Below are 16,601 nucleotides of genomic sequence, written 5' to 3' on the forward strand. Positions count from 1 at the left end.
CTCCCCCTTTGTTTTCTACTGTGTTATTGACTTGTTAATTTGTTTATTATCTCATATGTATATACTGCACTCAATACCATCTACTGTATATTGCCTATGCCGCTCTGTACCATCACTCACTCATATATCTTTATGTACATATTCTTATCCCCTTACACTTGTGTCTATAAGGTAGTAGTTTTGGAATTGTTAGCTAGATTACTTGTTGGTTATTACTGCATTGTCAGAACTAGAAGCACAAGCATTTCGCTACACTTGCATTAACATCTGCTAACCATGTGTATGTGACAAATACAATTTGATTTGATTTGATTTGTATGTGGAGGATGAGTGCTGTAGTAGATATCTCAGATAGGGGGGAGTGAGGATTAAGAGGGTTTTAGAAATAAGCATCTTGCAATGGGTATACAGAGATAACCAGTTTACAGAAGAGTATAAAGTGCAGTGATGTGTCCTATAATGAGCATTGGTGGCAAATCTGATGGCCGAAAGGTAAAGAATATCTAGCCGCTCGAGAGCACCCTTACCTGCCGATCTATAAATTATGTCTCCGTAATCTAGCATGGGTAGGATGGTCATCTGAATGAGGGTTATTTTGGCAGTTGGGGTGAAAGAGGAGCGATTACGATAGAGGAAACCAAGTCTAGATTTAACTTTAGCCTTCAGCTTTGATATGTGCTGAGAGAAGCATAGTGTACCGTCTAGCTATACGCCCAAGTACTTGTCTGAGGTGACTACCTAAAGCTCTAAACCCTCAGAAGTAGAAATCACACATGTGGAGAGAGGAGCATTCTTCTTACAAACCACATGACCTTTGTTTTGCAGGTGTTCAGAACAAGGTTAAGGGTAGAGAAAGCATGTTGGGCACTAAGAAAGCTTTGTTGTAGAGCATTTAACACAAAATCGGGGGAGGGGCCAGCTGAGTATAAGACTGTATTATCTGCATATAAAGGGATGAGAGGGCTTCCTACTGCCTGAGCTATGTTGTTGATGTAAATTGAGAAGAGTGTGGGGCCTAGGATTGAGCCTTAGTGTGCTCCCTTGGTGACAGGCAGTGGCTGAGACAGCAGATTTTCTGACTTTATTCACTGCACTCTTTGAGAGAGGTAGTTAGCGAACCAGGCCAAAGACCCCTCGGAGACACCAATACTCCTTAGCCTGCCCACAAGAATGGAATGGTCTACCATACTAAAAGCTTTGGCCAAGTCAATAAATAGCAGCACAACATTGCTTAGAATCAAGGGCAATGGTGACATCATTGAGGACCTTTAAGGTTGCAGTGGCATCCATAACTTGAGCGGAAACCAGATTGCATACCAGAGAGAATACTATAGACATCAAGAAAGCCAGTCAGTTGATTATTGACACGTTTTTGATAAACAGGGCAAAACAGAAATATGCCTATAACAGAGGATCAGCTTGATCTCCCCCTTTATATAAAGGATGAACCGTGGCTGCCTTCCAAGCAATGGGAACCTCCCCAGAAAGGAGAGACAGGTTAAAAAGGTTGGAGATTTTGCGATGATAGGGGCTAGAGGTCGACCAATTATGATTTTTCAACGTCGATAACAATACCGATTATTGGAGGACCAAAAAAAGCTGATACCGATTAATCTGCCGATTTTTATATATACATTTGTAATAATGACAATTACAACAATACTGAATGAACAATGAACACTTTTATTTTAACTTAATATAATGCATCAATAAAATCAATGTAGTCTCAAATAAATAATGAAACATGTTCAATTTGGTTTAAATAATGCAAAAACAAAGTGTTGGAGAAGAAAGTAAAAGTGCAATATGTGCCATGTAAAAAAGCTAACGTTTAAGTTCCTTGCTCAGAACATGAGAACATATGAAAGCTGTTAGTTCCTTTTAACATGAGTCTTCAATATTCCCAGGTAAGAAGTTTTAGGTTGTAGTTATTATAGGACTATTTCTCTCTATACCGTTTGTATTTCATACACCTTTGACTATTGGATGTCCTAATAGGTACTTTAGTATTGCCAACCTAATCTCGGGAGTTGATAGGCTTGAAGTCTTGCGACGAGCTGCTGGCAAACGCAGGAAAGTGCTGTTTGAATGAATGCTTACGAGCCTGCTGCTGCCTACCACCGCTCAGTCAGACTGCTCTATCAAATCATAAACTTAATTCTAATATAATAACACACAGAAATACGAGCCTTAGGTCATTAATATAGTAAAATCCGGAAACTTTCATTTCGAAAACAAAATGTTTATTCTTTCAGTGAAATACGGAACCGTTCCGTATTTTATCTAACTGGTGGCATCCATAAGCCTACATATTGCTGTTACATTGCGCAACCTTCAATGTTATGTCATGATTATGTAAAATTCTGGCAAATTAGTTCGCAACGAGCCAGGCGGTCCAAACTGTTGCATATACCCTGACTCTGCGTGCAATGAACGCAAGAGAAGTGACACAATTTCCCTAGATAATATTGCCTGCTAATTTCTTTTAACTAAATATGCAGGTTTAAAAAAATATACTGTTTTATATATATACTGTTATATATATATATATATATATATATATATATATGTTTTTTAAGAAAGGCATTGATATTTATGGTTAGGTACATTCGTGCAACGATTGTGTTTTTTTTTGTTTTGTTAAATCATCCCCCGTTTGGCGAAGTTGGCTGTCTTTTGTTAGGAAGAAATGGTCTTCACACTGTTCGCAACGAGCCAGGCGGCCCAAAGTGCTGCATATTCCCTGACTCTGTTGCACAGAATGCAAGAGAAGTGACACAATTTCCCAGGTTAAAAGAAATTCATGTTAGCAGCAATATTAACTAAATATACAGGTTTAAGAATAAATGCCTGTGTATTGATTTTAAGAAAGGCGTTGATGTTTATGGTTAGGTTCACATTGGTGCAATGACAGTGCTTTTTTCGCAAATGCTCTTGTTAAATCACCCGTTTGGCCAAGTAGGCTGTGATTCAATGATAAATTAACATGCACCGCAACGATTATATGCAATGCAGGACACGCTAGATAAACTATTAATATCAACCATGTGTAGTTAACTAGTGATTATGTTAAGATTGATTGTTTTTTTCAAGATAAGTTTAATCCTAGCTGTAACGCTTGTCGTCTGAGGAAGGAGAGGAGGACCAAGGTGCACTGAAAACAAAACAATAAACAACCAACGAACAGTCCTGTAAGGTGCAACACAACACTAAACAGAAAATAACCACCCACCAAACACAATGAAAAACAGGCTACCTAAATATGGTTCTCAATCAGGGACAACGATTGACAGCTGCCTCTGATTGAGAACCATACCAGGCCAAACACAGAAATAGAAAATCATAGACAAACTAACATAGACAACCCACCCAACTCACGCCCTTACCATACTAAAACAAAGACCTAAATAAAAGAACTAAGGTCAGAACGTGACACTAGCTAGCACCTTAACTTGGCTCCTTGCTGTACTCACAAAACAGGTAGTCAGCCTGCCACGCAGTCTCCTCGTGGAGTGCAATGTAATTGGTGTCCAGAAATGGCGATTACCAATTGTTATGAAACCTTGAAATCGGCCCTAATTAATCGGCCATTCCGAGTAATCTGTTGATCTCTTATATGGGGCAGCAATCTTAAAGAAGAAAGGGTTGAAACCATCTGACCCAGATGGTTTAATTGGGTCAAGTTTCAGGAGCTCCTTTAGCTCCTCTGCCTGAGGGAGAAACTTTGTAGCGGGGCAGGGGAAAAAAGAGAGATGCATCAGGGCTAGTCACATTAGAAGGGGTGGGAGATGAGGAAATGTTGGACGGGCAAGGAGACATGGCTGAGTCAAATAGGAATCCTGACTTAATGAAGTGATGATTAAAGAGCTCAGCCATGTGCTTCTTGTCAGTAACAACTGCATCATCAACTTTAAGGGACATGGGCAACTGTGAGGAGGAGGTTTTATTTTCCAGGTCTTTAACCATTTTTTCAGAACTTCTTGGGGTTAGACCCACAGATAGAGAATTGCCCCTTAAAGTAACTAACCGGCGTGGCCGGCGTGCACTTATTTCTTATTTGCCTGAACGAGAGCCAGTCAGCCAGAGTGTGCGTGTGCTGAGCCTTTCACCAAATGCAATTCTTGAGGTGGAGTAACCCTGCAAGATCACGGTCGAACCAGGGGCTGAACCTGTTTTTAATTCTCATTATCTCTATGGGGGCGTGTTTTTTAACAATACCACTGAAAATATCGAAAAGAAGGTCCAAGAGTCTTTGGCGGAGGGGATCAAGCTGATTCTATACCATTTTATAGAGGCCAGTTCATGAAGGAAGGCTTGCTCATTTTTTAGCAAGCGTCTATGACAAATCAGGACACGTTGTTTCACAGAGCAGTCATTACGAACACATGCTGTTAAACAGTGATCACTTAGGTCATTACAGAAAACACCAGACTGATACGTATCAGGATTATTTGTGAGGATAACATCAAGGAGAGTAGCCTTTTCTGGGTGTTTGGAGTCATACCTTGTGAGATTGGTAATAATCTGAGAAATATTTAGGGGCCAGGAGAGAGTTTAGGCCAGGTAGGGTACAGGCCGGTGCTGATAGAGGACGATAGCACCCAGCAACAGTCAACAAATAGCTTTTTGAAAGTTTAATGCTTAAAACCAGCAGATTAAATTGTTTGGGGACAGACTTGGTGGAGACAACCGAGCACTGAAGGTGATTCTTGGTAAAGATTGCCGCTCCCCCACCTTTGGAAGATCTGTCTTTCCTAAAAAGGTTAACATCAGTAATACAAACACTCTTCCTTAACCAGGTCTCAGTAATGACCAATACATTTGGATTGGAGCTGTGAACCCACACTTTCAATTGATCCATTTTAGGAAATAAGCTTCTAGTTTTAACGTGCAGAAAACCCAGGCTTTTACGGGAGCAGAAGTCAGTGAATCAGATATCAGGGCACAAGTCAGAATTGGGGCTAGCAACAGTAGGTGGGCCAGGGTGTACATGCACATTTTCAGATATCATCAACAGTAATACAATCAAGGCACGGCAGAGGACGGGGAGAGATCTGCAGTGCTGATTTATGGCATCTGAATGTGCATCAGTTGGCAACAAGATCATATTGTACAGAAATGTTATCAGGTAACATGAATACAAAGCCGGCTAGAGGTGGTTAGAATAGGATGGGAGGCCAGAAATCAGTGTAACCAGTTGAGAGTCAAATACACTATTATACAAGAGTGTTAAATACACTATTATATAAAAGTGTGTGGACATCCCTTCAAATTAGTGGATTCTGCTACACCCGTTGCTGACGCGTGTATAAAATCAAGCACACAGCCATACAATCTCCATAGACAAACATTGGCAGTAGAATTGCCTTACTGAACAGTTCAGTGACTTTCAACGTGGCACTGTCATAGGATGCCACCTTTCCAACAAGTCAGTTAGTCAAATTTCTGCCCTGCTCGAGCTGCCCCGGTCAACTGTAAGTGCTGGTATTGTGAAGTGGAAACATCTAGAAGTAACAACGGCTCAGCCGTGAAGTGGTAGGCCACACAAGCTCACAGAACGGTACTAGTGAGTGCTGAAGCACGTAAAAATGGTATGTCCTGGGTTGCAACACTCACTACCGAGTTCCAAACTGCCTCTGGAAGCAACGTCAGCACAATAACTGTTCATTGGGAGCTTCATGAAATGGGTTTCCATGGCTGAGCAGCTGCACACAAGCCTAAGATTACCATGTGCAATGCCAAGCGTCGTTGCGATTGGTGTAAAGCTCACCGCCATTGGACTCTGGAGCAGTTGAAATAGGTTCTCTGGAGTGACTAAATCACACTTCACTATCTGGCAGTACTGCGGGTGAATCTGGGCTTGATGCCCAAATGCAATTGAAAAGTTTGGTGGAGAGGGAATAATAGTCTGGGGCTGTTTTCCATGCTTCGTGCTAGGCCTCTTAGTTCTAGTGAAGGGAAATATTAACTCTACGGCATACAATGACATTCTAGACGATTCTGTGCTTCCAACATTGTGGCAACAGTTTGGGGAAGGCCCTTTCCTGTTTCAGCATGACAATGTCCCCGTGCACAAAATGAGGTCCATACAGAGATTATTTATCAAGATGAGTGAAGAACTTGACTGGCCTGCACAGTGCCCGGACCTTAACCCCATCGAACACCTTTGGGATGAATTGTTTGCCGATGGTGTCCACATACTTTTGGTTATGTAGTGTGATTGTATTATTTTGCCTCTGTGTTCTTCTGCCTGAACTTGACCTTGACCTGACGGTGCCAATCATTGAGTTTCCAGATCCAGTCTGACCCCTGTTGTCTGATGTCTCACCCTGTCACAGAGGCAAAATAATACCCATAAATCCTGGTGGCAGGTCACTCTTAACATGACGGAGTCCCTACTGATTACACCATCACGGTGAGGTGACAATGATGCCTGGCCCTCCACTTTTCCCCTCCCCTCTAAACTTGTCAACACAGCCAGACCTCACAGCTCGGTCTCAGCCAGAGATCAAATGTACTCAGCAAATCATACTGGTTGTTTTCCCAGGATCATATGCAAACAAATCACTTTTATGTGGCAATGTAGGCCATTTCTGATGAGTGTTTTTAAAATAGATTGAAACAATCATAAGGATACTTACATTACATTTAGTTGGCCCTCTTATCCAGGAGTGAGTGCATACATTTTCGTACTGTTCCCCCGTGGGAATCAAACCCACAACTCTAGTGGTGCAAGTGCTTAGCTCTACCAACTGAGCCACTCGGGACCACATAAGGAAGTTTGCCATGTCAAAGAATTTCTCTATTGTAAAGAGGTGAAGCTGTCGTCAGCTGACAGAGGGAAAAAAACATGACACACAATGGAATTGCTGAGACTATTTGTCAGTGTCATCGATACCAAAGCATTTCCACCGAATGCAAATATTCACCAAAACCCAGTGTAATGTTTTCCTAATGGAGCGTGGGATGTGGGGAGTTTCTATTGGACTAAAGCAGTGTATTGCTTAAAGCCAGCAGCGCATTATAAGCAGGCGCACAGCTCCTCTCACAGACTGATTTACAGCTCATATCCTTAGTCAATAGCAGTCACACCTGATACATGCCTGGCCTGTGCTCCACTCACACACACACGCGCATACAGAGAGCTTGGGTGTCATTCCTTGGTGGAATAAACAGCACCATCAGACAGAGAGCCCGATGAATGGAGGACAAGAGGGAGCTGTCACTCTCAGTGAGTGGCGCTGTGGCTGAGGAAGTTAACTGGATGTTTGTCTCATGCATCTCTTCCTTCCTTTGTTCTCTTGTTCTCTCCTCTCCTCAGATGGGAGTTGATTTGTGTTGAATTGTAGGCCTACAGATTTGATCCGGTGTTACAGTAGAACTGCCATGCTGATGAGGATGATGACAACCATGCATCATTATCTTTAAAAAAATATATTATTATTATTATGCTATTTTATTAGGATCCCCATTAGCTGTTGCAGTAGCAGCAGCTACTCTTCCTGGGGTCAACAGAAATGACATACAACAAAAACAAAACAACAACTAAAATGATCATGTGACTGGCAATCAGGAGCCCGTTTAACTTGAGACCTGTCTTTTGTCTACGTAGCCAGGCCCATTATTATCTCTTTTGTACCGCCCCATCCTGTACTCCGTCGGCCTGGCAACGGATTCGCTGCTGGTCTCCGGCTCTTGTCCACACTGAGTCTTAAGTGTGGGAGTTGTATACTATAGTAGTCTACTACAGACAAAGTCTGAGCCTTGGCTGTCACGTCCAATCTAGGGCCATCCTCTCAGACACTAATCTCCCAGGCAGAACACACTCACACCGGTGACAGGACAATTAGAAGCACAATTTAGAGCTAATATCCCTGATTTCAGTGCGAGGCCAGTGGACCTCACTGGTGTGGTTATACTGTAATAGGCCTAATAGCATCAAATGCTTACCGTAAAGCATTTGGTTTAAGGACTACTCTGGGGTTACTGTGGATTATGTTATAGTGGATTAGAACCATAACATGGATATTTATGACTAAATAATAAAATATATTGGATTAAAGTTTGTGGCATATTTCTGCCGGGTTTTATTGGGACACTGCATTTAGGCCGGATGTACACAACACATCATCCTTTTGAGAGATTAACCATTAAATCTACATGCACTGTTCCAGTAATGTCCATTGAGGGAGGGGAAATGAGTGTAAGGTTTCCTCTCCTCTAATAGGGATTTAGACAGTTCCACACAGGGGATGAGAGAACTGTAATGCCCCCTCTAAAAAAACACTCGGTGTGTGTGTGTGTGTGTGTGTGTGTGTCGCACGCCTCGTCACCAAGCAGCATACATAGATTACACCTATCATGGTGCAGTCTGGTACACAGGCTCCCATGGGCTGCACTGCCACACTGTTCAAACCCAAACAACCCCCACAAACACAACAGCTCAGGGAAATGGGTAATCTCATGATTCATAGAAGGTGTTATGAATGCCAATGTCAAGTGCAGTATTAGGCCTACCAAATAAATAACCCATCCCACAAGAGATAAAAACACAGATTTTGTTGTGTGTGTGTCGTGTAGTGTTCTCTTAAGTGATCAGGCTACTGCAGAATGATGGATAACCAGCTCAATGCGTGTTCCTTCCTTCCTGTGGTGAATGAATACAGCCTTTGAGTGGCTGGCAACTCTGTGGGTTATTTAGGAGGCCATTGTTTGGTGATCCTTCATGAGGAAGACTTGTTGATTGTTCCCACTCATCTTCAGCCCCCTTTTGTCTGCTGTCCGCTTTGCTTCTGCATATGTCACAGACACTCATGGGACTGCTGTAGCTGTTCTGTATCACTCCCTGCTGTAGCTGTTCTGTATCACTCCCTGCTGTAGCTGTTCTGTATCACTCCCTGCTGTAGCTGTTCTGTATCACTCCCTGCTGTAGCTGTTCTGTATCACTCCCTGCTGTAGCTGTTCTGTATCACTCCCTGCTGTAGCTGTTCTGTATCACTCCCTGCTGTGAATAAATTCAGCTGGGCAGCTTCAGACTCTGGCTTAACATCGTCCTGGGGCCACCCTCTTAATGTGGCCTTCTTCTCCAAAGTGCTGACACTGAAAAGGCATTCTGTAATCAATTGGATCCCAAATCCCACTTGATCTCTTGAGAGTGAGTGTCTTTCCAAGATACCCTGGGTGATGTGTGACTATCAAGCCCAGAACAAGCCAATATGTTATCTCCAGTAGGTCTCGCTGTCTGTCGGTCTGTTTCAACGAAACATCGAGGCAGTCAGTTGTCAGGTCAACCAAGCACCAGTCACCATAGCTCTGCTGGGCTTCACTAAACCACTACTGCCTCATTCTCACACTAGCCTGATAGCTGCACTGTATGTTTTCTACTTCTCATCCCATTTTAGTTACATTTTCATCCCTCTGTTAATGCGAGCCATTGGGAAAAAGTAATCCTCCCAGACAGAGAGTCTAGTTAGAGAGAGATAAGATAAGACCAGACAGACTTTGTTTCAAATCGCTCTATTTCAGATTTCAAAAGTAGAGCTGGACCTGAGGACATGACCTCTTGAGTGATGACGGGGCATTATGAATGATGGATTTTGGTCCAGCCAGAGGACATGCTGCACACTCTAGGGCTGTTTTAATCCCTTTGGCGTTAGACTATTTTAGTTGTTTAGAAAGAATAGATTTAGCTTCCAAAAATATCACTAATGCATATAGGTCTTGTGGTCAACCATGCTGCATCATTTACTATTTGACATTCACACATATTGTACACATTGTACATATTTCCATCTCTGACTGACATCTCTGAGAGACGCATACAAAGATCTCCCACGCCCACCATTTGGAAATATGACCATGACTCTATCCTCTTGATTCCTGCTTACAAGCAAAAACTCAAACAATAGGTACCAGTGAAACACTCAATTCGAAAGTGGTCCATTTAAGCAGATGCTGAACTTCAGGACTGTTTTGCTAGCACATCATCCGATGGCATTGAGGAGTTAACTACCACAGTCACTGGCTTCATTAATAAGTGCATCGACAATGTCATCCCTACAGTGACCGTACGTACGTATCCCAACCATGAATTACAGGAGACATCAACACTGACCTAAAGGCTAGAGCTGCCCCTTTCAAGGAGCGGGACACTAACCCGGACGCTTATAAGAAGTCCCTCGTCAATACAGGACTAAGATCAAATCCTACTACATTGGATCTGATACACGTCGGATGTGGCAGGGCTTGCAAGCTATCACGGATTACAAAGACGCGTTTCGGCTGCATGGCGACGAAGGCCATGCAGCTGAAACGCGTCAGATTTTTAAAACCTTGTCTCTACTGAACATGCCATACAAATAAAGGCATTTTAATGAATTATATGACAAGTACTACGTAATGATATTGGATGACAAATAACCAAGTTATGATAAGCTAGAAGTTAGTCTACTAGCGCAAGTCTGCTTGGTTGGTTGCTGCCTATCCCTCCCTCCTCCTTGCTCTCATTTCACTCACTCAAAGTACACACACCGCAAGGCCCCTCCTCCGCCTGCTCCAACTCGCACTGTATCATCTCTGGTTAATAAGATGGCTTACAAATGGACTTTCCTGCTAATTCCCTCAATCAGATCCGACCACGTCTATAAGGAACTGGACGGGTCCGTTTGGGAACGGGTCTCTATATTGGAAAAATGTATTTATGCATATTTGTCAGGGTGGGAGGTCCAGGTCCAACTTTTTAGACCTCTACTTGAGCCCGACATAACAATCCCTGTCACAACAGACAATGCCAGGAGCATTGTTTATGATGTCACAGAAACTGGTTTTGGGCCACAAATAGGGTGCTTTTTAACTTAGCATATTTTGCCCCCCCAAAAAAAAAAAAAAATCTAATTATCTACAGCAACTGTTGGCAGATCATTTCCCCGCTGTACCGTAACTAAATCTGAACCGTGACCCCAAAACTGCCAGATGTACTGAACTGGGGAACCATTACACCCCTACTGATGGCTGCATGTTAATTGCATTGGCAGGTCTAAAAGATGGCCCTGCCTGTGATTTAGGTCCACGCTGACAACCATACCCTTTATCTGAGGGTACTATACAGTTTGTTGGCTGTTCCTCGACTCATTAGCACTGATGAAGTGTAACATTGAGATTGACCTTGAGCTACACCTTCTGGTTGCTGGCTCTGATTCCACAATGTATCTTTTAATCCAATTCTCCACCGCAGATGTTGCCCCTTATTTTTTGCACTGTTGTGCACATTGCTGTTTTGTAGTGCCTGCTCTGCTTCTGCTAACAACTGAGCAGATGTACAGTACAGCAGCTGTCCAGCACTTGTGATGACTGATCTAACCACTCCTCTCCTGTGGTCTCTAGCAGGGCCGTACCAGCACAGCGGAGGCAGCCCGAGCAGCAACCGCGGGCGTGGTGCCGCGACTATCCACTGTCTCCGCTGCCGGGAGCTCTGTAAGGGAGAGGTGGTGCGTGTGCAGAATTTCCACTTCCACGTCAAGTGCTTCACCTGCCAAGGTAAGACCCTCAGCTTCCTTTCTGTCTGTCTGCCTGTCTGTCTGCCCATCTGCCTGTCGTTCTGTCTGTCTGTGTGGCTATTCTCTAGACAGCCCAGCCTCCACAGTACAGCAGCACTCAGCCAGTCCCATTAGAAAGCATTAGCTGTCAGAGAGAGAGGCAGAGATTACGTGTCTCCATGACACCCCCTGGGCTGCTCAAAGGCTCTGATCAGGAGAAAAACACACATCCTAAATAAAGGAATAGCAAGGGAATCCTGCTAAGAGCTCACCATGGTAGACAAGAAAATAAAGACAAGCTCAACTTCCATCGGGTCATTTTTTCCTTATTATTAAACCTATAAATGAGCTTTTAATATGTCCAGAATGCTGTTTTATAAGACTTGAAAAGCAGCTTGTAGTACCTTTAACAGTCTGTATTTGTAAGGAGAAGAATAGGCAAGCCATTTCACCTCCTATTGTCAGGAAGGATTTCCAAAATGCCGGCGCTCACGTGGTCTTGTTTATTATGCAAGCTGTTGCTGTGGTAACGGTGTTAGGGGGCAACCTGCCTTAAATGATGGTTCCTCTCTCCGTCAGTATCAACCAATAGGAGCCCTTCCTGCACGCTCTGGAGCACAGCAATCGGGTTTGCCATTACAACATATAGAAATCTCCCTTTTTCTCTCTTCTCTTTCTCGCTCCTTTTCTTCCTGTTTGTCTCTGTTTATCTCTCGCCCCTTTCCCTTCTCTTTCTTTCATTATCTGTTCAGTCTCTCTCTCTCTCTCTCTCTCTCTGTCTCTATATTCCTCTCTGTCTCTATATTCCTCTCTGTCTCTATATTCCTCTCTGTCTCTCTCTCTCTCTCTCTCTGTCTCTATATTCCTCTCTGTCTCTATATTCCTCTCTGTCTCTATATTCCTCTCTCTCTCTCTCTGTCTCTCTCTCTCTCTCTCTCTCTCTCTATCTCTATATTCCTCTCTCTCTCTGTCTCTCTCTGTCTCTCTCTCTCTGTCTCTATATTCCTCTCTCTCTCTATATTCCTCTCTCTCTCTGTCTCTCTCTCTCTCTCTCTCTGACTCTATATTCCTCTCTGTCTCTATTTCCCTATCTTTCTCTCTCTGTATCTATCAGTCCCTGCCTATGGTATTTTCTTTTTCCAGTCCCTGCCTACGGTATTGTCTGTTTCCTCCATTAGAACCAGCAGCAGCACCCCCTCCACCCACACTCTCTCATTCACTGTGCCCTACCAAGGCTAGTGAGAGTCTGAGAGCTGCAGACTGAGGGTGCTGATCTGACAGCTCCAGCTCCGCCACCACAGACACCTCAGCTCCTGGCTGACCTGCCCTCCTCAGCCTCTCCTCCTACAGCAGAGAGGAGGCTGGGCCCTGGGATGCGTGCTGGGGGGAATGCTGGTGGAAATCCTGCTGAGGATCTGGCCAGTTTGTGTGTGTGTGTGGTGGTGGGGGTGTAGTGGTGGTGGGGGTGTAGTGGTCCGGGGGCTAGTGGTTGGTTGTGGAGGATGTGGATTGTGTGTAGGGTTAGGTAGGGCTGGTAGTTGGTTGTGGAGAATGTGGATTGTGTGTAGGGTTAGGTAGGGCTGGTGGTTGGTTGTGGAGAATGTGGATTGTGTGTAGGGTTAGGTAGGGAGGTGGTTGGTTGTGGAGGATGTGGATTGTGTTGGTAGGGTTAGGTAGGGCTGGTGGTTGGTTGTGGAGAATGTGGATTGTGTGTAGGGTTAGGTAGGGCTGGTGGTTGGTTGTGGAGGATGTGGATTGTGTGTAGGGGTTAGGTAGACCTGGTGGTTGGTTGTGGAGGATGTGGATTGTGTGTAGGGGTTAGGTAGACCTGGTGGTTGGTTGTGGAGGATGTGGATTGTGTGTAGGGGTTAGGTAGACCTGGTGGTTGGTTGTGGAGGATGTGGATTGTGTGTAGGGGTTAGGTAGACCTGGTGGTTGGTTGTGGAGGATGTGGATTGTGTGTAGGGGTTAGGTAGACCTGGTGGTTGGTTGTGGAGGATGTGGATTGTGTGTAGGGGTTAGGTAGACCTGGTGGTTGGTTGTGGAGGATGTGGATTGTGTGTAGGGGTTAGGTAGACCTGGTGGTTGGTTGTGGAGGATGTGGATTGTGTGTAGGGGTTAGGTAGACCTGGTGGTTGGTTGTGGAGGATGTGGATTGTGTGTAGGGGTTAGGTAGACCTGGTGGTTGGTTGTGGAGGATGTGGATTGTGTGTAGGGGTTAGGTAGACCTGGTGGACAGCAGGTGTTTTTCCTAACCTGCCGCAGGTCTCAGGCGTTTAGCTCAGAAACACAGTCTATCCACCTGGTAGCCCACTGTGAGCTTATAGTGTCTGTCTGCCTTTCAGAGCAGATGTTTCTCACTGTAGTCTCATGGCTTTAGGCAGAGCACACCAAGCAGTGTCTGCCACACTGTGCATTTGTTTTCCACTGGCCATCATTAATCCTCATGACAAATCTAATCTCCACCTGTGTACTCCTCCCACACACAGCAGATTTCTAGAAAGCTGTGTTGCAGCAGCGGTACTGAGTTGGTGAAAGTGTGCCTGACCTTTTAACCGAGCCAAACAACAAGCCTACGCCCCTGTGTTGGAGAGGGAGTCAAATGGAATTAGGGAAGGAAAAAAACATTTTGTAAAAGCCTCATTGTTTTTTTGTTTTTGTCACGCACATTCGAAGTCCTCTGCTCGGGTTGGGATGATGTCCTTTTTCAGTGTGTTGCGTGCTAGCTGGGAGGGAGACAGTGAGACAGGGTGGGATGCAGCGATGCGCGGGGGACATCCATGCCAAGATGTGTGCCTGACCTGCTTCTACACCAATACAGACGGTCTGTAGTGTTCCGACAGCCCAAGCATGAAATTGATTTTCCCTCAGCACACAAAAAGCCATTGATGAGTCTTGTGGTCGCCGAACGAGCCATCATCCCACACTGGGAGCCAGTGGCCAGATGAAAACTGAAACGCAAACGTTTCATATTATACCTTATCAGTGTGAGGAAGCGTAAAGAAATACAATGACACGAGCACCTGGAAAGAACTGACCATGTGGAAACAGAATACCTAATATAGAATCCTGGAGTCAGCAGTCTATCCAGTATCCACAGTCAGCAGGTACCTAACCAAATCAGCCTCTTAGTCTGGGCCCTCTCTGGCCCTCTCCCGCTCTCTCTGGCCTGTATGTGCCTTCCCTGGCCCTCTCTGGCCCTCACTGGCACTCCCTTTCTGAATGATGTCAGGTCTGGTGTAGAAGCAGGTAGTTAGCACAGAGGGTCTCATCTCTCCAAGACAATAGTTACTGTTGTCACAATATTGTGGGCACAAGATTGTCTATGTTAATCTAGTATTCCTAAGAACAGGGTTTCCCAAACTCGGTCCTGCCCCGCCCCGGGTGCATGTTTTGTTTTTGCCCTATCACTAAACGGCAGATTCAAATAATCGTTGGTTATTTGAATCAGCTGTGTAGTGCTAGGGCAAACACCAAAATGTGCTCCCAGGGGGGGGCACAGGACCGAGATTGGTAAACCCACGCCTTAGAACACCACAGAGTTGCATACAAAGATGGAGGAGAACAAGTGAGAATTGCCTCTAAAGTTGCCTAGCAGTTAAGAGTGTTGGGCCAGTAACCTAAAGGTTGCCGGTTCGAATCCCCGGAGCCGACTAGGTGAAGAACCTGTCTTAAGTGTCCTTGAGCAATGCACTTAACCATTATTTCTCCTGTAAGTCACTCTGGATAAGAGCATATATTCAAATGTAAGATAAAGAGAGAGAGAGCAAACATCCCCTGTAGGTGTATGAGAAGCCGTTTGGAGGTCATCTGTTTTAGGAGGCCTAGATTTTTAGAAGAAGGACATGTATTATTTTGTACAGTGTTCAGATTAGCTGTTGTTGAAGCAGCAGCTACTCTACTTGGGGTTCACACACACACAAATAAAACGTGACTTAATACAGAAGAACACCAATAGTCAAGAACAGCTCAAGGACTGAACTACACAAATGTAAAATAAGAACAGTAGATAGCCTTGAATCACTGATGGATTTGGAGACTGTGACGAGACCCCTGGTGGCATGTCTGGTGGGGTAATTATGCCTGTCAGAGCTATATGTAAGTTGATTATACAAACATTTTGGAATTTTCAACACAATAGCATTTCTCACAAAAAAAACTCAAATGTATGCAGTCAATCTCTCTTCTATTTACATTTACCATTTTTACATTTGAGTCATTTAGCAGACACTCTTATCCAGAGCGATATACCGTTGGTGCATTTATCTTTAGTAAGTGAATGCACTGTAAGTCGCTCTGGATAAGAGTGTTTGCTAAATGACTAAAATGTCATGTAAATGTTGTTCAGGGTCACGCCAAGGTTCTTTGCACTCTGGGAGGGGGACACCATGGAGTTGTCAACTGTGATGGTGAGAGACTGACATGCATACTGTTGACATTAGCCTTCTGTGTACATTGAAGGGCAAGACATGCTGCTCTGTTCTGGGCCAGTTGCAGCTTTTCTAGGTCCTTCTTTGCGGCACTTGACCATATCACTGGGCAATAATCAAGATTAGATTCAACTCGAGCCTGCAGGAATTGTTTGGTCGACTGTGGTGTTAAAAATGCAGAAAATGTCTTTATCACAGACAGACCTCTCCTCATATTTACAGCAATTGAATCAATATGCCTCGACCATGACCATTTACAGTTTTAAGGTGACACAACATGTATTACCACATTCAGCTGAGGTCTAAAATTTAGGTAGCCAAATACAATCCTTTGAGTTTTATATATGTTCAGGACTAGGTTATTACTCGCCACCCATTCCAAAACCGACTGCAACTCTTTGTTTAGCGTTGCAGTAATTTCACTAGCTGAAATAGGGTCATTAGTGCAGTGTTTTCGCTAACTACATATGGTCGTTATTGTCCTCAGGCAAAGAAACTTGTAGAAACAAAAATGTGTTAATAGACCAGAAAGAGAGTACCAAACCTCTCAACTAGTTTTCAGTTCCCCTCCCACTCAGACCACTAACCGACAGTCGTAGCAAAATTGTTGCTTGAGAAATTGTTCTTTTTTAAACTA

At 44.1% G+C, this 16,601-nt stretch overlaps 1 protein-coding gene across 5 annotated transcripts in view; it reads left to right on the top strand.

Moving 5' to 3' along the window:
• Positions 1-16,601, top strand: part of LOC112258302 (actin-binding LIM protein 3-like) — a 135,002-nt gene that overhangs the window by 36,250 nt on the left and 82,151 nt on the right. For all 5 annotated transcript variants that reach the window (XM_042327086.1, XM_042327087.1, XM_042327088.1 and 2 more), the window contains exon 2: positions 11,383-11,535. In XM_042327086.1, the coding sequence (XP_042183020.1) occupies positions 11,383-11,535 (153 nt within the window). The remainder of the gene's footprint in view (positions 1-11,382; positions 11,536-16,601) is intronic.

Source organism: Oncorhynchus tshawytscha, linkage group LG09 (genome assembly GCF_018296145.1).
Source record: "Oncorhynchus tshawytscha isolate Ot180627B linkage group LG09, Otsh_v2.0, whole genome shotgun sequence".
NCBI lineage: Eukaryota > Metazoa > Chordata > Actinopteri > Salmoniformes > Salmonidae > Oncorhynchus > Oncorhynchus tshawytscha.